The sequence below is a fragment of the Neolamprologus brichardi genome, chromosome 1, assembly GCF_056152115.1.
Source record: "Neolamprologus brichardi isolate AB-2024 chromosome 1, ASM5615211v1, whole genome shotgun sequence".
NCBI lineage: Eukaryota > Metazoa > Chordata > Actinopteri > Cichliformes > Cichlidae > Neolamprologus > Neolamprologus brichardi.
This window is the reverse complement of record NC_142104.1, coordinates 14823249-14847541: the sequence shown is the minus strand read 5'-3', so window position 1 is coordinate 14847541 and position 24293 is coordinate 14823249. Positions and strand designations below refer to the sequence as shown.

At 39.3% G+C, this 24293-nt stretch overlaps 1 protein-coding gene across 1 annotated transcript; it reads right to left on the bottom strand.

The window, feature by feature from the left end:
• Positions 1-12544: 12544 nt before the first annotated feature.
• Positions 12545-24006, bottom strand: kcnk2a (potassium channel, subfamily K, member 2a). The gene is made up of 9 exons (XM_087844222.1): positions 23933-24006; positions 20839-20945; positions 20600-20712; positions 19425-19515; positions 18419-18536; positions 17689-17849; positions 14982-15168; positions 14687-14826; positions 12545-12880 (listed from the first exon to the last, which is right to left on the bottom strand). Coding segments are annotated over exons 1-9 (1254 nt in total). The 5' UTR covers positions 23934-24006.
• Between the last annotated feature and the right edge of the window lie 287 nt (positions 24007-24293).

Below are 24293 nucleotides of genomic sequence, written 5' to 3'. Positions count from 1 at the left end.
CCCAATTAAAGGGAAGTTGCATACTGAGAATAGTCTGTAACTCGAAAAACAAAAACAAATAGAAGTGCTTTACTCCTTGGGCCCCACAGTTTCTCCAGCAGCTGGAGGAGTTAGAATAATGTTTATTTTGTGCAGGTGTAATAAAAAATCTACAAAGACTCTTCCAGCCTAAACATCTCCATATATTAGAGCTAGAGATTCTCCACTGAAAAGCACATTGCTGATACCAAGTGTCATTTGAGATGACCATATTTGTTTCTTTCCCATTTTTGTTTAATGTAGATTGTATTCAAATTCTTAAGCTTTTGTAGACCCTTGTACAGTCTAGAAATCACTTTGAGATCCACATGGTATGCCATAACAAATATATTCAGAACAGGAAGAAATAAAAGATCTGTTCTCTTAAGTATCAGGAGTCAGTTTCTCAGGCAAGGACCGAAGCCACAAAACTAAATTATTTTAAAAGTGAGACACATTATTTAGCTCATTTGGACATGTATGGGCCCTTTAAATAATGTATAGCTTAACTCAGATGCAAATTTCAAAGCCTAATTAGAATAAGTAATTTTACAGGGGACAACTGGGACACAAACTAATTTCCTAATGACAAAGTTTGGAAATGATCATGATATCGTGATATACGGCGATTGCAGTGTTCAGGTGACTTCTGATTTCAGCAATAAATATACCAAATACTACTTACCAGGGTGAAATTTGATCATGACTAGTCAAACTGCTGCAAATTTAGACCACAGACAGTACAGAAGATGGGCGTAGCTTCCAGTTCGGAAAAATTAACCAAATGGTGGAGTGCTTTAAACCTGCTTTCCTTTTTAATGGCCATCAGTGGGTGATAGTTATGATTGGAAAAAGTCTTCTGGGGAACAAATTTTCTGACAGTCAGCTGTGTGAATTTTGGTCATTTTGTGTTTCACAAAGGATTATGCATGTAGTTTCACAGCCTGAACCTCTCCTTTGTTATCACATTGATTTCATAACACCAAGACAACATTGGCAAAAATGTTCAGGACTTTATAAACCAACCAACTGCCACGAGTAATCGTTGCCCTTGTTACCTGGTGAAGTTCAGGCTCTGGCTGCAGGACTGGGGTTGGCATACACTCAACTTCAACATTAGTCTGAGTCTTTCGCTAGCTTTGTGGTACCATGCTCTGTGTGAGCGTGTTTTAATTCAAACAAATCACAACAACAGTCGCTTCAAGGCTCTTTATAATAATACAAGGAGAACCTCAACAACCCCCTATGTGCAAGCACTTTGGCAAAAGTGGGAAGGAGAAGCTCCCTTAATCTTATCAGACTGAAGGAGGGCCATCTGCTGCAACCTTTTGGGGTAAAGGGAGGAAGACAGCCAAAGATTAATAATAACTAATGATTAACACCCTAATGGGGTGATATGGTACTATAGGGTTATTAAGATAAGATGGGGCCTGATTATTTAAGACCTTGTATGTGAGGAGCAGGAGAACTAATGTATCAGGAGCATAACGCAGTTGTTGTTTTTTTTCTTGGATCCAATTTTACATTTTAATATCGCGCTCTTGTCCTTTTGTGCAATAAAAGTATTGTTCATATCTTCAATCTTCAGAAGGTGTTGACCACATCTTTTACCAGTGATTAATTCAATGGTAGCGCTGGGCAGGGTGGCTGCTGTGTTTGCTTCAGATTACTCCTCACCCCCCACCCGACCCTGTGGCTTGTCACGTGTTCCATAATGTTGTGCTGTGGACATTATGTGCTTTTTGTGCAGAGGAGTTTTTTTGTTTCCTGTTCTCATGCTGTCCTCCCAGGAGCCCAGCATGAATAGAGGTCTCTTTTTTTCCTCTTGTACTTTCCCATTGTAGTGTATATTTCAGTTTTTCATTTTTTCTGTAACGCTACCGATCTCCAACCTGTATCCCCATGTGATATCTGTGTTGTGTGTGTAAGGTCAAGGGGGGGGGGCTGCCATTTCACTGCAGGGCAACCTGCATGTGGCGAATAAACCATTGATTGATTGATTGATTGAATGAAGCAAAACTGAAAAGTGCCTGAAAGCCCTGGGAACACCCCTGATCTTAATATTATTAATGGGTAGAGCACACTGTTGAGAGGGTCACTCAAGGATATTCTTGGATCAATTCCTTAACCAGGCTTTGACTTGTGTGGACATGTGGTTGGGATCATTGTCTTGCTTGAAGGCACAGTGATTAATTCAATTTGTGCACTGGTGTCGCATTCTTCTTCAAAATGGCTTCATTAGGTCTCCATGTTCACAGAGGTAGTTGTGATGTGTTCTGTCCATATTTTCTGACTCCTGCCATACCGAACAGATTTTAGTCATTTCGGTTCATTAAACAGAGTCAGAACTGTCCTTGAGGATTCATAGTAAAAACATGTTGAAGTATCTGTGTTGGTATTTTATTTCCTGACTTCTTCAGGCGCTCCTGTTGGTGAAACAACTGACAACCGGTACAGTAATTCTTTGGGATTTGAAGCTTTAGGACATATTAGAAAAGAAATGCTTTGAATCAATATTATTGATCTTCTCTTTAGAATTTAGTTTTTGAGGTATTGATGTGTGGCGACCTTTTGACCTATTGGTCCTCTAAGATCCTGTAAAGACACATTAAGAAAGGACACATGAGGTATTCGTCAGTTCTCCTTGGAATACAGTGGAAGGAAGTAGAAGACGCCATTCATTGAGCATGCCCATACATTTTTCTCATGATAGCAGCAGTTACAAGGACACTAGCAGTCAGGAGGAATTCTGACAGAGCAATGGTCTGTGGCCACCACCTACAAAACCATTCCCTTTTGGGGAGGGGGGGGGGGGGGGGTTATACTGTATTCAAACCTGTGCATCAGATATGCCATCATTTCTTTTGATTCTCTTGCTCTTGAAAGGCACATTTGGCAGTTCTTATGAATCTGCACCTAGCATAACATCTGCAGTTTTGTGTTACCACTTTTGAGTTGCCAAAACTAGTATACTGAGGTTATGCATGGTTATATATAACCATGTGATATAAACTTGTCAGCCTTTTTGGATATGTGACAATATAGGATGAAGTGAATAAGGGTCCAATCACACAGGCTTAGGCACAAGTCAGTGACCCCAATTTTTCCATAGCAACCCACTTGTCGCTGGGAAAAAATTGTGTATTCCAAAACTGGTTGGCTAATAACTCCTTGTGACTGCTTTGGTTGGTTGTTGGTCTCTGATGATGCTGCGATCTTAGTTTGGACCTGTCTACAAGCACTGTACAACTACTCTCGAAGCTGTAGTGAAACGGGGGACTGCAAAGTAAAAGTTGTATGTTTTGAAAAATAATAGCTGCATCACCCTTTCTCAAGTTTTTTTTGTGGAGAACCATACAAACTCACCAGTTTTAGTGAGAGGTAGCAGCCTCCAGGAACCACTTCCAACGAGTTGGGGAATATACATTACTTGTATTACGTCTAATATGTCAGACAGCACAACACTATGGCTTCTCTCCCTTATCAGACACTTTCACAAATCTTCTTCCTGTCAATACTTCAAATCAAACTCTGAAAGGATGTTTGGTTTCCGAACGCTTGAAACCGCGTCCTCTCTCATCATCATCATTAGTGCCTTTCATGAGTCAGCATTATGGTAAAGGGACTGGCGCTTTTCTACTCTCCCAGAAGTGCTTTGAAAGATGCCACATTCAGCCATTCACATAAGCACTTTCTTCTGTGCTTTTTTAAGTGCTCTCTTGCTAACGTTCACACACATTCATCAGAGAGCAACTTGGGGTTAGAATCTTAAACATGGATATATGGCATCGAACCACCAACCTTCCAATCAGTAGATGACCGGCTCTACCTACTGAGTTACAGCCACCATTAGTTATACTCCCAATCATTCAGCACACTGGGTTTCCTTTTATTAAAGTTTTTAAGGGGAAAGACTGTACGAAGTACTGATTTTGAAAATTACTTTGTTCATAGTTCTCTGTACAGTTGCATATTATAGTAATAACACATGTATATGGAAAATTCCAGCGCACACCTGGACTTGCCTCGTGGCGTTTGGGAACTCCTTCATTCACCTGGTTAGTTCATTCATCTGTCTGCCTGGCAGCGGGTGAGGGAACAGTAGGGCATGCTGGGTTATGGGAACTGAGAGCAGATGACACAGTCACACATCTCAGAGCGGATACAGTCCTGCTCTGATGTCTCTGGCTGGAGCTGTTAGCGGAAGCTGCAGTGCCAGAACCAACTCTGGCCCAGGACACGGGAAGTGAGTAGATGGGTCCGCTGAGCTATGTTATCACTGGCACTCGGACTGGAGAGTGTGTGTTTGCTTATGCATGTGTGTGTGTGTCTGTCTGTAAAACTGACAGACTGACTGACCGTCGATCCCTCCGCTGTATGCATGATTTGTCCCATTCTTTACCCGGCAACACTGTGTAAGCAGCAGCTCTCAGAGGCAGAGGAGAATCTCTGGCAGGAAGTGTCGCCTGGTGTGTATGAACAGGACAGAGAAGAAGAGTTTAACAGTCAGTGATTTAAAACTAAATTTTGTGTCTGAAGTGCTGAAATACAACCCAGTGAAGCAAAAAGCAAAGCAATTATTAATTAGCCCTCTTAGCTAATTATAGAAAATCGCTAACTGATTACTTGCAAATGAATGGTTCATTTGAAGAGTTCTAGTCAGAGTGCATCATAGCTCTTACCCTATCAGTGCACCAATCAGCATAGCATTCTCCACGTCTTCTTCACACTTTGACCCTACAGTCCAACTGACCTCAGCAGAATCGGGAGGCATTGCTGAACATTCCAGCAAGCACTTGATGGCCAACACCTGGAGAACCAGAAACTCAAAAAAAGATTTGGTTGCAGAACAAGCTGTTTAGCATTACCAGACATTTGGCAATTTTGACATGGACATAAATCTTCCTTACAAATGTGGGGCCATTTAAGAGGAAAAAGATTTATTGCCAATAAGCGCTGTTACAACAAAGAAATTGTCAACCAAACACAAATTTCTTAGCTTTTTGCGCTAAATTTATTATACTACAGAGATAAGAAGATATGTTTGGCATTAAACAAACTGCACTGCAGTGGTTTGAATCATATCTGATAAATTTAACTTTGTGCATGCTAGTGTGGGGTCTTCTTCACAAACAAAAGTTAGTTCCACAGGGTTCTGTACTGGGACCAATACTTTTTACTTTATAGATTCTTCCCTTTGGCAACATTAGAACACACTCTATACATTTTCATTGCTATGCAGATGATACCCAGTTTTATTTATCCATGAAACCAGATGATAAAAAAATCAACTAGTTAATGTAGCCACGTTTTATATACATAAAGATCTGGATGACTTCTAATATTCTTATAGTTATGGCTGGATCAGGTGATCCTGATCTATCCCTTTGTTATACTGCAGTAGGATTAGAGTGCTGGGGATTTCCCATAATGCATAAGGTGTTTCTTGTTTAGATAGACAGATTTTTATTGTGCAGGAAACAGTGAACATAAGAGTGAAAATACTAATTTCTTTTCACTCCCTGTGTGTTTGTAAACCACTTTGTGTTGCAATGGTTCAATGAAAGTCCAGACTTTGGCGGGACTCTGAAGAGTGCTGTGGTTAAACAAATGTCCTCTGTAAAGATAATTTTTTTTAAAATTATACCCTGATATGTAAAACCTGAAAGTGTGTGTATGACGACATTTTCATGCAGCCAGCCATCCATGCATTTTATTATGCCATTTAGCCAGGACTCAGACACTTATAATCTATTCCAGTACAATGCTCACTTTCTCTCCAAGCCTGTAAACACCCACCACCTTTAAACTCCACAACCCCAGTTAAACAAACTTTATGTTCAAGGTTGAAGTTTCAAAAGAATTTTTAAAAAAGCACCTGAGAGTTTCTCACAGGGTTATTAATACCCTGCGTTTATGGAAATGTATAGATCATTTTTCTTTTACTACTGGCATTGGTAGTGAGCTAAATGAAGCATATGTCCTGGTTCAGTGGTGGGAAAAGAAGCCACTGGAGCCAACCTATCTAAGTCTTCTAAAGACAGTAATACAGGAAATGAAAATAGATATAAAAGAGGAAAGCAAAGAAATAAAAATGAAGTCAAACTAATAAATGGCTTGATCATAAATGTCTTACATGTTTCCACTTAGGTTTTTCTTAGAGAGAACATTTACACGTGTTAGCTTTCACTGAGGTGTCTCTGTGCTCCTCTTGGACGAGGATAATACGTTCACCTAGACACAGAGTGTGTGAGCTATTTTTAACAGCCACCATCACTGGGTCCCTTTTTTTTACAGCACCTTTCTAAGCAAAGAATTGCCTGTGCACGAGGAGAGCTAAAAATGGAAACCATTAGAACAGAATTAGCATAAAAGCCAGTGGATGCTCCGGTTCATCTGACTTCTGTAGATTTAATGTTTTGAAGCACCTTCAACAAAAGAATAAGGAACAACAATTACACTGGACCTACATGCTCTGTAGATATGTGTTGTATTTAACAATGACCCAAGGTTTTGTTGATTTCTTGAGAATTTAACTTTTACTCTCAAATGTAACACATGCAGAGGAACTACTTTTAAACAGATGGGGACAAATTAATTTTAGAATATGCATTTTCTTTTTTGATATGGCAAATTACAGCAATGGTTAATTAGTGGTTTCTTTGTTGCTACATAGTGCAGGATGGGTAGTTCGGTTTCTTTGATTTCTGAAGAATTTGGTCTCTGGTTTTATTTGGGGAGGGTGTTAGCTGCAGAGACATATTGTATAGGAAACTGACCAGCACAGTGTCTTTCTAAATGCAATGTGCTGATTAATGCAGATTATTCCTTCAACTTACTCTGAACAGTAGCATAAACAGTTTTGTTTTGTGTGTTTTTACGTGTAAGTTGACCTATAAAGCTACACCCTTTTTAGAGCAGGATGTGACCTTTCCCAGTGTTCAACTGCCCAAAGGTCCATAGTGTAGGAGAGAAAGGGTTACTCACTGAGCATCAAATTCAGGTTGTATGTATGAAAAAACAAACAAACGTGAATGCATAGGCTTAATGTACTTTGCACCCTGCAGCTGTTTTCAGTTCTAAATTACTTTTACCTGATGATGTGCACACAACTACTGCGGGGGTGTCAAACGCAATTTCACTAAGGACCACACTGGGAAATGAACCTAGACATGTTTAGATTAATGACATGCTGTAATTTAATCTAAAAATAAAAACATCCTGAATAATACAGTTACATATAATCCCCATAAGGGGCTCGATAGGAATTCAGCCCCTTAGTCAAAGAAAAAAAAAATCCTTATTGTCCTTGTGCACGTTTCTTAAAGTTTCACTCAGTCTGTTTCATAAGACTGAACACAAAAAATGAATGGTTGTGTTGGGAGAACAATGAAGATATTTTGCCATATAGTTTACGTCTTGTATACAGTTATTTGGCGCACATAAAAATGTGCACATGTGCAGAAAGACAAACAGACATAAAAACCAGATGCCGAACTTAAACTGAATGATTCACCTGACATTTCCTCTTTACAGTTGCTTCATTTTGAGATTCAGCTTGTGCTTTTTCATGCAGCTGCATGGCACTTACTGACTCTGTTGCCCCAGTGGTGCATAATTGTATGAGACTGACTTATCAGATACATGGGCTTTTCTTTACACTTAAAATTGCCTGCGCAACCGGTCTGTTCTTGTGTTTTGTCTGAATGAGTGAAGGGTAATGCTGTAGGTGATGTCAGATGCCAGAGAACTGGTGTAAAGAAAGCGAATTGTAGCTTAGAATTTAACAAATGTTTTTTCAAGCTTCAATTATACCAAATTGACAAATAACTAACCACATCTGCTTAATGCTCAGACAATCCACGAAGCGGTGCGGCTTCATAGCTTACCAAAGTCGTACTAAAACATTTTTTGACAGATTTTTGCACGCCGCGTACCGCATAAAATCGGTTCGAGGTCAGTAAACACAACCTGAAGTCATACAAGGCGCACCGGAATAGAAGGCTCACTGTCGATTTTTGAGAAAATTAAGTGCGCCTTATAGTGCGGAAAATATATATATGTACGCATATATATTCACAGAATCGGCTACAAAAGCTGAGCACCTTGAATTACACACTGGACAGAGTAATTGTTGAAAGTCAGTATATTTTCACTTCGTATGTCATACAAAAATCTTTGTCACATTCGAGATTAGCTTGTTATAACATTGTGTTCTTCCAGACTCATTAGTGTCGAGTAATTTCACCAGAGTTTAGAAAAATACAGTCATCATCATAAAAAGATGAACATATCTAGAATTGAATAAAAACAATGTAAAGGTTAGTTTATTTAAAAACACAAAAAAGACAGAGCAAACAGATGAGGCAACATCAGATTACTACTTCCGTTCACTGTTAGTACCTAACCACACAGATTTTAGGTTAGTACAGAAACAAAAACACATCTATAGAAAATTCAAAACATTTTCTTAATCTGTTCCACTAGCATGTCCAGTGGGTGTATAACCAAAGTCCTTACATAATATCTAAAGACAATCTATATTATTTATTAATACAAGCTTCTTAGGACTCCAAAAAAAATCTAATAATTGCTACTTTGCTAGATTATTGTAGCAGATATAATCTAATATATTCTGGCATTACACTTTTATCTAACAGTCACAGTTTATCTTTGGTAATACCGAAATTGCAGGCTGGGTTACAGAATCATAATCTTTTTCTTGTCACAATTATTAGCTCAATTCAAACTCACTTAATTGTTCGATCTTATTTGTCTGATTATTATTTCAACCCAGTTTATCTGTATGTTTTGTTTTTCATGCTCTTCTTATATGTTACAACAATCTGAGAATTAAGTCCTCTTCCTTGGATTATTTGTGAGTGAGCGGTTCGTGTGTTAAACCATGCAGTTGTCACTAATGCCACTTCACAATAACAGTCACCACCTTCTGACCGGATGGATAGGTTTGCTCTCAAGCCTGCAGCACAGTGTTACGTTCAAAGGCACCAGCATAAAAGTGCATTTTCAATGGCAGGTGTACACACATGGAAAAAGCACTGCGCACATTCACCCCAAAACCTTCATCTTGTCCTCAACAAGGCAAATTCACTTCCATTACATCTCTACAGGTAAACACAAATGGTTTGATGTTTCATGCCTCAAAAACAATTTCCACTTTTCCTATTTAAGGGCTCACACATATCCACATTAAAATATATCTTTAAAATTGCAAACACAATATATGTCTTGCACACAAATAAAGATGATTAACACTTTTTGCAGTCTAACAGTTGTCTGCAAGAAAGGTTTTGACACATGCAGTATAAAAAAAGGCATTCACTGTGAATTATGTTAGCTTTGGATTGTCACCCCCAATACGTTATCAGAAAAAAATGTATGTTGTTTGACAATAAAATAAAATACATTGCCTTCTAAGGATGTAGTAGACCTGATTGAAACAAAAGAATCTCCAGTATTTGGGGGAACTGTGTCGCATATGGTTAGCTCCATATGTATTTCTTGGTACACTACCACAGTGGATTTTAAATCAAATAACCAGTATCTGACTGACTTTCAGCTTTAATTCAAGGGGTTTAACAAATGCATTAACTGTTTAGGAGTTTCAAAAAAATTTAGAAATTTTCAGAGGTTCAAAAATAATTGGATAATGCAGTTATTTAATGGCCAGGTGAGGAAATTTTCTTAATTATTTCTTTACATCTCCAGAAAATAAAAGATTTGGATGTGACTCCAAGTGTTGCCATCGTTAGGTTAAAATTTACCTCTCGGAGAGATCGCAAAAACTTTACTACTGGCCAAATCAACAGTCTGGTACAGAAGGCATGCACTGGCCATCTCAGCAACACCAAAAGATAACTAACATGTATGATGACAGAATTATTTCTTTGATTAAGAAAAACAACTTTCAAGTAGATATTACTTTCAGAGTGTAAAATCAACAGATGCTTTTAGGGTGCAAATCACTGATTGTTAGGATAGGAAAGCCACATTGGACTCCCTAACCCCAAAAAATTGACTTAGATTAATAGATTAACTAAACAAAAGAGAAGGTAGGAAGATAAAAGTAAGGAGAAAGAGAGAAATGGCTCATGGTCTGAAGCGTAGCACGTCATCTGTCAGACACGGGGGAGGTGATGTTATGGCATTGGCATAAATGTCTGCTAGTGGAACCTGATCACTAGTGTTTATTGACAATGCAACTGCTCTGATCTCAACCCAGCAGCAGGTGCTTTTAGCTTTTAATAAGTAAATGCAAAACGAAATGCACAAAAGACCTACAAACAATCAGCAACTGAAGGTAGTTGCAGTAAAGGCACAGCAGAACATCTGTTTGAAGATGTTCATGAGTTCTACACTTTAGGCACTGATTGACTGCAAAGACTTTCATCCAACTATTAAAAAAGACTGTGTAGAAAAATGGCTGTAGTTCCTAAAGAGTTTGTGTAAAATTTTGTAAACCTCTTAAATTAAAGTCTGCACTTCAATCACATCTTTAGTGTTGAATTTAAAATCCAGAGGTGATGTACAGATGTATTTGATGTACAAATAACAAAGCTGTCTCCAAATACTTTTGGACCTCACTCTATGCGTATATATATTTATGGTTACAACTATGTGGGCATTGCATCATTGAAAAGTAACTGGTACAGCAGCGGTCCCCAACCTTTTTTGCGCCACGGACCGGTTTATGCCCGACAATATTTTCATGGACCGGCCTTTAAGGTGTCGCGGATAAATACAACAAAATAAAACTAGTACCGGTACCGAAAAAAAGAAATTTATTCATAACACACGTGAAAAGACCAAGGAAAACCGAGTAAACGATAAAAACGATAACAAAAAAACGGGATAAAAACCCTGAAAACTATACATTTCACACCTGAGCCTCAACTCTCGCGGCCCAGTACCAAACGACTCACGGACCAGTACCGGTCCGAGGCCCGGGGGTTGGGGACCGCTGTGGTACAGTACACCATAACATATGAATATTTTCCAGATCCAAACACAGATCCAAATTCTGCTGATATAGAAGACAGACTGGATGAATGTGATGGTGAATGACCGAGCTCTGTACTCCATATGTAGTAATGTTCCTTAAATGGAGTTTACCAGTTTGGAATGGCTTACTGCTGCAGATAATGCGTCCAGTCTTTAACATATCACCATGCAACTCACTGAACCGGTGCAAAATCGATAGTCCTCTTCACTTCACTTTGTGTTGTGTTTGGTCTTGTGGGCAAAGTGAAGAGTTTGAGGCACTGCAGTGGTCTGATAAATCTTCACAGAGCCACTTGTTTTGAAAAAATACATCTGCTGTAGAATCACTGCATTATTTTTATGCCCTTTCCTTAAAAACGAGAGGAGCTTCGTAAGTGCAAAGCATGTCCTCTATTAAAACACATCATTAACATGAAAACATCATATAAAGATTAGCAGTAAGAGTCAAGACCGAACCACAAATAACTGGCTATTGAGATTGTTTTTAAAACTGCAATTAAAAATTGTGGAAAAAGTAATGGCTTGTGGGTAATTATTAAACTGAACAAACTGAACTAAACATGCAAAATACATTTATACATTTAACAACATCATGTGGAATCAATAACACTGATCAAGTAACAGTACTGCCTTTTGGTAGTGACTCCACTGTAATAGTTAAATGATCATAGTCACAGTCATGCCTGCCTGAGCTGCTCTTTAAAACATACATAGTCAGCTAAAGCTTTGGATTAAAAAATATGCTGTACATGCTTTTAAGTACCTTTTTGTGCAGAATTAAAACTGCAAATATTTCACTCTTGACAACAATAGTAGAAAATTACACAAATATGCTCCCATAGGGGTTTACTTAATATATTTAAATACAGAAGGCCCCTACTACAATCCACAGACATCCTCCTCATCAGATTGACTGACTTTTACAATTCTAATGTCAGTATGTTTTTTTAAATATACGTCTCTTAAATGGTGTTTATGGTCTTCGTTAACAGCAGGCTGTGATTGTCATTATCATAACAGCAGCACAGTGACTGACTACGTCCTGGGTTTATTACGAGCCAGGGACCTTTGTTGGATATTATACTCCTCTGTCTCTCATTAACGCCTGCCTGCCTCTAGACTGACTGAGCAATAGTGAAAAAAACAAAGCAAAAACAAATATGTTTAGTTGTTTCAGTTATGAAGACAGACAGATGCAGATTTCCTAGCTTTTCAGTATGTCCTTAAATGTAACTTCTGTAAGATTTAGTTGACAAACACCAAAAAATACAGTTCTGTATGTTGTTCACGCTCTTTCATTGTTGGGGTTGAAGATGGTAAAGTGGAATATGTGTGCAAGTGTTATCAAGCAAGGCTTTGACTCCTCTTTCACGTTGAAGATGTCTTCTGCTGGGGCCACTTTCAATATTTTGATTTCTAAATTCTCAAGCAATGCCTTGTACCACCAGTTATGACAAACAGAGAGACCTTGGAAGGATCTTGAGAGGTGCCGACAGTCCTTCTGCTACTTGAGGTGCTCAATAATTGAGATCTCGCCTCTCTCCAGATCCGGTCCGTTCCAGACCAAAGCGCCATTTATGGCCGAAGATGTCAATCCGTGCAGTCCGGCCTCCTTCTCGCTTTTGTCCCGTTCATTGTTGAAATTGACAGACACAGCCCGCTTGGGCAGGGTGACCTCGGGAGCCAGGCTAAATCCCAGCTCTGAGGACAGCTTGCGTTTGATTGATGCAGCACGCTGGAACTTGTCATGGATCTCAATGCTAACACGACGACGGGTTTCTTTGAACTCTGCGGAGACATTTGCCGTCCACTCTGCAGCATGCGCCCGGATCTCTCCAACCTGCAATGGCACAAAGATATAAAGAGGTCAGCAGAAATGCATTAGGATGACAGGAGACACATGATAGCCAGCAACAAAAAGACTTTCACAGGTTTACTTTTGTTGTTTTTATCTGATAACAATGAAAGTAATATTTGCAAACCTATTTAAAATATACTTCACCATCACCGTCTCATCCTCAGGTGTATCTAATATATCAGGGGTCTCCAACTCCAGGCCGCGAGGGCCGGTGTCCTGCAGGTTTTAGATATAACCGTGGGTCAACACACCTGAGTCACATGATTAGTTCGTTACCAGGCCTCTGGAGAACTTCAGGACATGTTGAGGAGTAATTTAGCCATTTGAATGAGCTGTGTTGGACCAAGGACACATCTAAAACCTGCAGGACACCGGCCCTCGAGGCCTGGAGTTGGAGACCCCTGTAATATATAATCAAGCATGTATTTTGTGTTGCTGATATAAACAGGACTCATCTTCATGTATATTTACTACAGAGTTGCTGTTGTGATTCTTTGATAGCTCTTTTAGACAAAGTATAGCTCACTTTCTTTCTGTGTGTTTATTCTATATTCATTACAAGTGTGAGTGCATGTTTGTTGTTTTCTGATCATTCTAATGTTTAAAGCTCAGATGTTCGTCTTTGTTGTATTTCCAGATTCTTGTTTACTATTCTAGTACTGTGAATCTCAGTTCTGCTAACACTGAGTTTTAATTTATCTTCAGTCCTGTTGGCGAGTCTTACAATATTGTGGTCAGGTTTCTGTCTTGACTTTGTTATTGATGCCTCCCAAGAGTTTCTCTGTATCATGTTAGTCTTAGTTTTTTGTCTCTTACTGGTTATCTTTTTGGTTATTTCCTGTTTTACTTTGATAGTTAGTTGTCTCTGGAGCCTTGCTTTTACTTCTCCCCACGACTGTCTTGATTTGCCAACACAAATTCCTCATTTATACCAGCTGTGTATAACTAGTCCTGCCTTCAGTCTTTGTGTCAGTGTGTGTGTGTGTGTGTGTGTGTGTGTGCGTGTGCACTGCAGCCATACAATTTATGGATAATAAGATCCACAGAGCCATTCTGCTACCCCATCTGGCCAAAAATGAAATCTCTTGAAGATAGTGATAATGTCTGTACGTCTAACTGCATCTGCGGTGACTTATAATAATAACACGCCTGCATCTATATACCAGTGAGATGGCATATCACAGCAGGATTGCAAGATGTGATTATGTCATTGTGCTCTTGACAAAAATGTGACTTTCACACTCCAGAGGATGTTTTTGATAATAACTGGTAAAAATGTATGAAAAATTCTTTATTCATGCTCACCAGCAAAATCCAGGTAGCACAAAGAACACAGTTGTATCACTCAGGAGACCCTGACAGTTTTTTTAATAAAGGGCTGGAAATGTCCAGAAGTTCCTTTTTGGAAACAAGGCTGAATTTATTTTGATAATCTCTGTTATATTTAGTATTAAGGTCATTTGATATTAAGCTTCATCCTCACACATTGTCTAAATGATCTCTATTTCCCTCTGGGGATGATCACAATAAGATCCAGCGCTTGTGTTTTGATGGCAGTGAGTCGATTGGATTAGAAAACAGTCGTATCACTGAAATAACGTTAAACAGAGGGCAAAAGTTGAAGTGGCGATATGGCATAATGTAGCTCGAATAATGAGTGTCATTATACTCATTGTTGTTGTTAGAAAGAGGCACATGGTGACTGGTACACATAAAGCTGATAAAAGGAACAAAAACAAGCTGCAAAAAGTTAGATGAAGCAAAAAATAGAAACTGAGGGTCTCGTACCTCTTCTTTTGTCCTCTTGGAGATGACTTTCAGCCAGTCTCCAATCATACTGAGGATAGCAGCAAAGTAGGCCAGCCCAACCAGAATCCAGAACCACACGACTGGTTTATAGTAGTCCATGTACTCAATATCTGACCCACCTAAACACACACACACACACACACACACACACACACACACACACACACACACACACACACACACACACACACAGATTAACGAGACAGATCAACATGATTCAGAGAACCAGGTCCAAACTGTGTCTTAGCATTAAATCACTGGTTGTGCTTTTTACCTGCCACAAAGTCCCCAAAACCAATAGTAGTCAAGGTGATGACGACAAAGTACAGGGACTCCAGCGCAGACCAGCCCTCGATGTGTTTAAAGATGGCTGCCGGGAGGGCCACAAACAGCAGGCAGCCAAACAGCACGAACAGCAGCGTGGATATGACCCAGATCTTTGTCTGACTGATCTTCCAATGCTACACGGGAAAGAAACGGACATCATTCAAATACTCAAAATAAACTTTGTGTGTCTGCCGGCAGGGAGAATCCAGACATTAAGTATTCAGATCTCAAAGGTATAATACTGGATTAGATTCCTGCACTTGACATCACACCCAAATAAAAGTCCAAAAGTGTCACCAAAGAAAAGATGAAAAATGAAAGAACTCAGTAGATGTTGATGTGGAGGTTGTGTTAATCTATGTACACAAGGCTGGCTCCAGTTACCTCTAATTACTCCAGTCTACCTGTGAAACTGCATTTAGTCATAATTAAGCTGTAGTATTACTCAATCGAAAATGTTAATTCAGTGGAAACCTGTGTAATGACAATATTTCATATAAAATAAAAGACAACATGTTTCTCTCTCAGGTTAAACAGCTAAGTCAAGGATTATTATCTGGTAAACATTAAAGTCTGCAGAGTTGAGATGTTTAAGGTGGGACCAAAGTGGAGGACTGACTGATAATAATAATAAAGCAGATTGTTAAACAGAATACTCTGAAGTGAAATGCCAAATTAGGCTGACGCTGTTAGCAATAATGGCATTATTCCATAAATTGGTCCCGTGGGTGCAGCTGAAGAGAAAAGACATTCACTGAGGATAATGCTGCAGTCTCACACAGTCTGCACTGAGCAATCAGGCTTTCATAGTCACACAGGCACTTACACAATGAACTTTTGTCTTCTTTCCTTAATCACAATATTCATTACTCAGTCCCTCGGGTGCCCTGAGAGCAGCGGGAGGAGGAAATCATTCTAAAGTATGTTTCTGTTTTCAGATTTCTGCTCCTTCAAGACTACAAAACAAATTATTCACACCAGCTACTTGAACTTTGAAGATGTGACTGCGAGCTGAGTCACCTTTGTCTCTCTTAATAGATCTGCAGGCTTTTTTTTTGCAACATGTGAGAAGAATGTGACAACACGATAAATGAAAAAATCAGCTTGAAAATGAGTGCCCTGCAACGACAAATACAAAGAGATCTTTTTCTCATTTGGATGAGCATCAAGTGTTTTAATGAGCACTGACTCCAAAATAAAGGAAATGATTTACTCAGTTTGAGCACACTTACAATATTACTTTTTTTTCAGTTTTAGTGGTCAGTGGCTAATGCATGACCTCACTGTTCCTATTGATGTATATTTTCAGTACTAAACGTTTGGGTCTTTAGGTTTTTCTATTTGTGACTGTATTTGTAGTTTGAATTCAGATGTGTTTAGGGTCGGATTATTGCGATTCCTCTCATTTTGGGTCTATTTCGACTTGATTTTATTATTATTGTAATGTCTTTCAGTTTTGTATTTGGAATAAGTCAGTCTTTGGTTCCTCTGTTTTCAGGGATGGTTAATTTATATAAATTTTTCTAGTAGCACCAGTCTCCTTAGTGTTCTTGTGTGTGCCTTCTTCTGCATTCCCCTGTCCCTAACTTCTTAGTAAGTGTTTTAACACTTAAAAACACAAGTTAGTTAAACTTGAGGGATGGCACAAACCATTGTGAATTTATCTCCCTCGGTGCAAATGAAGCAACAAAGATGCTCCTAAGAGACAACAAGAACAAACCCCCCAAAAGGGAGTAATTTTGCAGGTGCTTGCTCTATCTTTATTCCTGATTCAGTTTTCTCTAGTGTTATTGTTGTGTTGTTAGTGTCTTTTTCAATGCTGGTAGGATGAGACTGAACCTGCTGCCCATTCATCTTATACAGAGAGTCCAGCCATTGCGAGAAGGTTTGCTGTGTCCCTCAGCACAGAGTAGACAAAAATACCAGGAAAATACCAGAAGATGGGCCATTACAGAAATAACACATGGACACATGGCATCAACCCAGCAGCAGGACCGTTATCTACTCCACTGCATGAGCAGGAACAGGAAAAGCACCGCCAGAAATGAGAAATGACTCTTCACAAATGACAGCAGGTTCACCTGTCACACTAAGCATATATGACAGGCATAAAAAAAAAGGCCTGGAGATGCCGTGGCAAACGTTATGATGCTTGCAACATCATCTTTGAAGAGGATTGAAGTCTTTCTAAGGCCTTGCACTAAATGGACAAGCTCCAGACTGCATATCTCAACTTCTTCCTAAACAAACTGCTGTTCACTGTCTTCGTTCACAAGCTTAAAATCTCTTAGCTGTCCCCTCATACAAAAGCAAAGACTGGTGGATAGAGCCTTTCAGTCTGTGGCACCAAGGCTCTGGAACAGTTTACCAATCCAGCTCTGTTTGTCTGACTCTGTGAAGTCTTCGAAAGAAACAGTTCAAAACTTTTCTGTTTTTTCAGGTCATTTATAAGCAATAAATTGCAAAAAAGAAGAGCCAGATGTTGTGAATATGATACAAAATCAAACTCCTATATGCAAATTAATACTGAATTATTGTTTTGTGAAAAGGTTCAGTAAAAGCTCCATCTTCAAAATATTTACATTTTCTGGGAATTATTTTATGGTTCAGGCTTTGAAGGTTTAATGTAATCGTGTTTGATGCTCCACACTCACCACGAACATCTTCTCCACTTTGTCAATGCCTTTGCCAAATATGGTGCCGAGCTGGTCTCCTACACCGGCCAAAAGGAAGCCAAACAACGGTATCCCTAACAAAGCATAGACAATGCAGAATATTCTCCCGCCTTCGGTGTGGGGAGAGATGTTCCCAAAACCTGCGAAGAGGACACATCACCAGTGATTTGATGATTTGAATCCCGGTATTCGCTGCAAAAAGACTGCATTTGTGAATTTAATACAGTTTGGAAGATATCCAACCACTACACTCGAAACCCTGCTGGATAGATAGTGAAATATATTAGCTGCGTTTTTAAATTACACTTCTATGACACTGCATGTTTCCATTTTTTCCATTTTTGAATATATTCTATCTAATTACAAAAAAGAGTTAATATAACTCAACTAAGGTGGAAGTACAGTGTCATGCAAGTAGAAATGACCACTGTGTTGAAAGTGAGGCGAGTTTAAGAAATCTATACACATGCATGCACAAAGTAAATGTATGGGGAAAGTAAGTGTGCTAGTTTGATTATATCCACAAAGGAGATGTATAATCAATAACTAAAGAAAGGTCACTGTTATGTAACTTGCTGTAAGAGCTATATTTAGAGGACTGTCAACTCAAAAGTAAACATAAATTAATTAAAAACGGAAAATATACGATGTGGTTCTTTCGGTCTGAACATAGATGCTCTTTGTGTGAGTGTATGTGTGTGTTTCCTACCAATGGTTGTGATGACAGTCCCAGCAAAGAAGAAGGCAGAGCTCAGGTCCCACAGGCTGCTGTTGTTGGTCATTGTTCCTGCAGGATTTACTCCTGAACGGATGGCAGACACAACTTGCTAAAAGGTAGAGAGAAAGAAAAAGACAGCCAGAGTCACAGACAGCAAAACTACATTTAAAACAAAATAAAGTGCAACTATTAAAAAATAAGATACAGATATGGAAAAAAAGAGTATGAATATAAACATAAATATGATTGTTTACAGTTTACATCAGCAGATGGAGTAAGCGATAACAGGGTGAATAAATTAGAGGTGATATTGCAGATCTCCTCTCTGGTAAGCTGGGATGGTATTCGAGTATTATACATGATAAAGTGTTGTTGTGTGTGGGCACAGCTTTAAAATGTATTTAAACATCATCCCTGCAGAATGAGGAGTCATTCAGTCTAAAAGCCACAGGCAGAAAAGATCTCCTGTAGCGCTCAAACCTGCATGTCAGAGCAGCCTCTTACTGTGAGTGCTGCGATGACCAATCAAGGTGCCACGCATTGTTGGATTGTCCCTAATGCTGAAGAGTTTCATCAGCATCCTCCTCTCAGACATCAGTAAATCATTAAAAACCTACTATAAGACACTTTTCTTTACAGATGTGCAGGAATGTGTTTTTGTGCTTACCTGTGTAACAAATTAAAGAAGGAAAATATACGAAATATCATTGTAAACGATGCAAATATCTACACGTGATAAAGAAAATACATTATCTTGAGTGACTTTAAGAATTTCTGATTTTGTTGGGCCGTAGCTGGAAGACCAAGCAAACAGCAAGAGTCTGAAACAGAGCAGAAACTCTCGGTATCTCAGACGCCCTTCCTTTTAAAGCTAAAGGAGCTGTCCGTGGTGCTGAAACCAGTGCTGCTGTGCTGAATCATAGTAGGGTACAGTACATACGCTGCTCTACTTAATGCATGAGTTTTAACATTAATATTAATGTCAGGTTAGTCTTACCTTAACCAGCTCCTCCAGCTGGCTCTGGTTGACACAGGAGTGTCTGGAAAGGAACTGCAGCTTCTGGGACAGGATGGCCAAACGCTGTTCACTATTAGAAATAGAAAGAGTACTATTATGTCAACTGAACAAAGTTTTGATTTGGTTTATAAACATCAAAGACTAATGGAATTATATATATGAAAGCCTAAATATTTTAGAGTAGGACTAATGTGCTCAGTATTTCTGTATTAGTCATGGGAATCGTTTGGGGGCTTTCCTACTTTGGTGAAATAAATAATCTCAGTCGTGTCTTTGTTAACTGTGGGAAACAAAGGGTTCACAGCCAAATATACAGCACAGGATACTGGGAAAAATCAAATCTGTATTACCAGGCTGAGGTCATACATGGAAGGTCAGTCACTCTGGCAAACAAATCTGGCAGATAAATGATCAGAAGCAAGATCCAACAAAATAGGCAAAAGATCACTCACATCCGGTCAGAAGTAGTAAGAACACAAAGGCACAAAGAGTACAACAAAACACGAGGAGCAGCAGGGCGTGTCTACAAGGGTTGTTTTTATGAAGACAGCACGGTCTGGAAAATGGGAAGTAAAGAAGTTGGGCTATGGATACCAAGGTAAGTGACTGAACAGAGATAAAGAGCTGGAAAGTGAGCAAAAGCTGGAAGCAGGAAGTGTATGACAAACAGATATTTCAAAATATAACAGGAAGTGAAAAAACAGAAATCCAAACACATGATATGACACATGATATGAGCCCAAAAATTAAGTGTAGTAGAAAAGCACATGTTTTATTGACTCAGTCAGTTTCATGCTCCCAATCAAGAGCAGAAACTACTAGCACAGACTTCTATATATTCTTTAGTCATCTGTGTTGAAGACTGCATTAAACTAGGGATGTTTCAGGAAGTGCACTACAGGGTACCCAGTGGTGAGCTGAAAATACATAAAGCTAAAAGTTTACATCTAAACATTTATGACCTTAATAAACATAACATTGAATATATTTTTACTTTAAATAAATATTCATAGAAGATCAAGCACACCACACTTATTTGTAGGGTCTTAACCTTTGGGTTCATTGCCACAGATTGGAGAGGAGCAGTTATGCGAGTCATGGGACAGCTAAATAGATGGATGAATGACTGGCCTACCTCTCTTTAACCTGCTTACCTCTCATGGGGCTGCTCCAGGGATCTGAAGACTGCTGCTCCCATCACCAGGTACAGAACCACCAAAAGAAAGATGGCTGTCACCGTCTTCCACTTCATTACTGTGGCAACCACCTGCAACACTTCAGCTTGTTAATCAAACCATATACATACCTGCATACAAGAGGTGTCGCAAAATAAACTACAATGACACCACAGGGTGTGACAAAAATCCTGTGAAAACATCTCATTTGTCCTCACCTCGCTCTCCTCCTGAGGCGTCAGTGTCTTTGGCTTTGTGGAGAAGGAGAGGCGGGGCTTAGTGTTGTGAGTGGCGGATTTAGGGTCCAATAAGTCTGGAGCTGCCACTACCAGGGGAAATGAGAAAATGGCATTCAATTATTTTCCCTCCCATGCACTTTTCTCCCTGCCTGTCTCTGCTCATACATGCTCCAGTCAACAGATTTAGCTTGTTCATTTTAGAAAGCCTTATGAATAAATCACCAGCAAAACTTTGAAGTGGTTGTTACATGCTAACACTGGAAAAGGGCTGAGTCGGGCCCTTAAGTTGAGTTTAGCTACACCTGGGTGTGTAACATGTATCTGTGCTTTTATAAAATCCAACATATGATGAGTGATGTGCATCTTAAATATAGACAGATATAGTGAGAGTATGAAGGCTATGACTTTCTAAAAGAGCAATAGAAAAGCAAGGGCGAATGTTGCTAAAGATACCGCAAGAGGAAAAAAGGTGCTGAGGCCTTTGTAAAAGAAGTGTTTTAAATTATGAAATGTACGTAAAATCAATTCATTCTGCAAATCCTGAAAGAATTAGCATAAAACCATTGTTGTATCAGCTGTTTTATTCTGCTGTAGTTTGTATGCACTTCTGTAGTTTTTTGCAGCATGTTTCTTTAATTTCCTATAAAGGGGACCTATTCTAATGGTTTCCCACCCTACATTTTTATACCCGGACTCTCCTAAAGTAGGGTTTCATGATTCACAGCTGTTGTGCTCATGGCCAGAGCAGTGTGCTGGGGAGGACCATATTAGGGATATCCTCTCTCTCTGGCATTATTTAGACCCAAACTTACAAAAACACTGTCTTGAACTGGATGCCAAGTTTAAAATCTGAGCTGTTGAGCTGGTCTGACTGATTCAGCTGCTGATATACTGGGATTTTCCCAATCTCTTGGGTTTATAGAGAATAGTTTAAAAAAGAAAAAAGTGATTGTCAGTTCTCAGGACAAAAATACCTATATGATGCCAGAGGTCAGAGGAGAATGTAACAGTAACCAAGTTATGCAGAAGAACATGTACAATATGTCAAACCTTGAAGCCAAAGGGCTATAGCAGCAGAAGACTGCACCAGGTATCACTCCTGTCAGCTAAGAACAGAAAACTGAGGCTACAGTTCTAATATGATTGGGAAAATGATTTATGCTGCAACCATGAAAACATGGATCCATCATGCAGTGTATAATGAATGTTGGCAAAACTGGTGGTGGGGGGATGGTGTGTGGAGAAATTTCCCTGGCACACTTTGGGCCCCTTAGTACCAACTGTTTAAACAAGTTGGTACAAACATTACATGTAAACCCTAGAGATTAAATGGCACTGCATATCCGAGTATTGTTCTTAACTATGTCCTAAAAATATTCCTTCATGATCACAGCCATCTTTTAATGACTGCTTCAAGCAAGATAGCGCACCATGTTACAAAGTTCAAATCATGTCAAACTGGTTTCTTGAACATGACATTGTACTCAAAAGCCCTCCACAGTCACCAGATCTCAATCCAATAGAGCACCTGCGAGACACTATCATGTCAATGTGGACCAACATGAGGAGTGTTTCCAGCAGCTTGTTGAATCAATGCCATAAAGAAGTAAGACAACTCTGATGTGACCTCTCCAGAGTGTACTCCGCCTCTTGCCTTGTGACAGCTGGGTCAAGCTTCAACCCCCCGCAACCATAAAAACAGTTAAGAAAATGGATAAATGGATGGCTAAAATAAGGGGTAATAAGTCCTGATTGATTATGCTGTAATTGCAAAGATAAAAAAAATTTTTTTTCAAACTTTGCTTTCTTGTCTCCCAGGAGGAGACACAAATCCCACTGGGGTTGAGTCAGGAAGGGCATCTGGGGTAAAAGCTCTGCCAAATCAAACACTGTAGTGACCCACTGTGAATAAAAAAGCAGCCAAAAGCAGCTTCCTTTCCTTTTTCTTTTGTGACCAGGACAATGACATTTGTAAATGTAATTATTTCCCACAAAGAATGGAATACGCCTCACATTTAACATTCATCTTAAATGATATGTAGTTACAAAACAAATCTTATAAAATAAAACAACAAGCAGATGAATAATATATATTTTCTCTATTCCTATCTAACATAATAGTTAATACACAGGACCTAAAACTGCATTACAAAATGTGATATCCACTTAAAATGTTCATTGTCTTGGTTCTTTACTACACTTAACAGTCCTAATAATTGGTAAGAAAAGTATGGTCTGGGTTAAAGAGCAGGGAGCTGAAGAGAAGAGAAGAGAAGAGAAGAGAAGAGAAGAGAAGAGAAGAGAAGAGAAGACTGATTTAGGCACATTTTCTACTAGAAATATTAAAAATGTTAAGAAAAGTTCATTAATAGTTCCTCAAATGATTGTAGTTTACACAAATACAACAAAAATAGATAAAATCAGACAAAACTGCAACATTTAAATGTTTTTCTTTATATATAGATTTATAAACAAAAGCTGTATCAGGAGAAAAATAAAATATATTAAAAACTAAAAAGGTCAGAAGCGTCCATCCTGATCACGTGCACTGCTGACCTACCGTTTATCTTAGAAGCACTCCTCTTCCTTCCGATAGTGTCTTTCGCAAAAGTTAAACCATCCCCCTCTCTGTGATCATCAGTGTAGGGTTTGTTAATATAATGTTAGCAGTAAACACACGAATCATGGATTCTCTTTGAGGGGATTAGTTTTCAAAATAAAAAAGGAATTCAAAAAGCCTTTTTTCTGGCAAGTTGAGACAGTTTGCCTGAATAAATATTTAGTGAAACAAAGCAAACACGTGCATGCAGCTGCGCAGGAAGGAGTCAAGACTTAGTCACATATAGGAACTCATAAACACACACTTCAGCCTCTCCTCTCACTGTAGGTGGATAATTAAGAACAGTCTGCCGAGTTTTGCGTAAGTTTTGGGACTCCGAGTTAGTTTTTGTGAAATTTGGGGTGAATCTGAGGTGTGGGTGATGCTGGTGTAACATTTTTTTCACAAACTTCATGAGGTTATGAAGAAGTTTCAGGATAAGTTTTCTCCCATACAAACTGTGAATACACTTACTCCTTGTTGCCTATCCGATGCCCTCCGCTCTCCTCTTCTCCTCGTCCGAGGCTCTCACTGCGTTCGGGGGAATCTTTCCTCTTCTGCGTGTCTCCTCCCTGCGGTGCTGAAGAGGGGGGACGAACTGGCGCTCCGTTTTCCCTCTGCTGTTCTACTTTTACCGCTGATGGGACGATAGTGTTGAGTCTGCACCTTTCTCTTACTGTCTCCGCGCACAACTCCAAAGGGTTTCCTCCGGTGTGTCTTTGTCGTTTGTTATTCTCGCTGCTGTTTCTGCTCTGGAGCATCCACTGCGCTCTGTCTGCGCTCTGGCTTTTTGAGCGCACCGCTGGACCGGTGGAATAACACCGAGAGAAAGGAG

Bases quoted from the DNA above. Each gene is read 5' to 3' on its own strand.
- kcnk2a (XM_087844222.1), bottom strand. The intron at 14,827-14,981 runs GTAAAAAGCACA...GTGTGTGTTTAG, and splicing joins TTTTGGGGACTTTGTGGCAG to GTGGGTCAGATATTGAGTAC. The intron at 12,881-14,686 runs GTACGAGACCCT...GTGCCATTGCAG, and splicing joins CCAAGAGGACAAAAGAAGAG to GTTGGAGAGATCCGGGCGCA.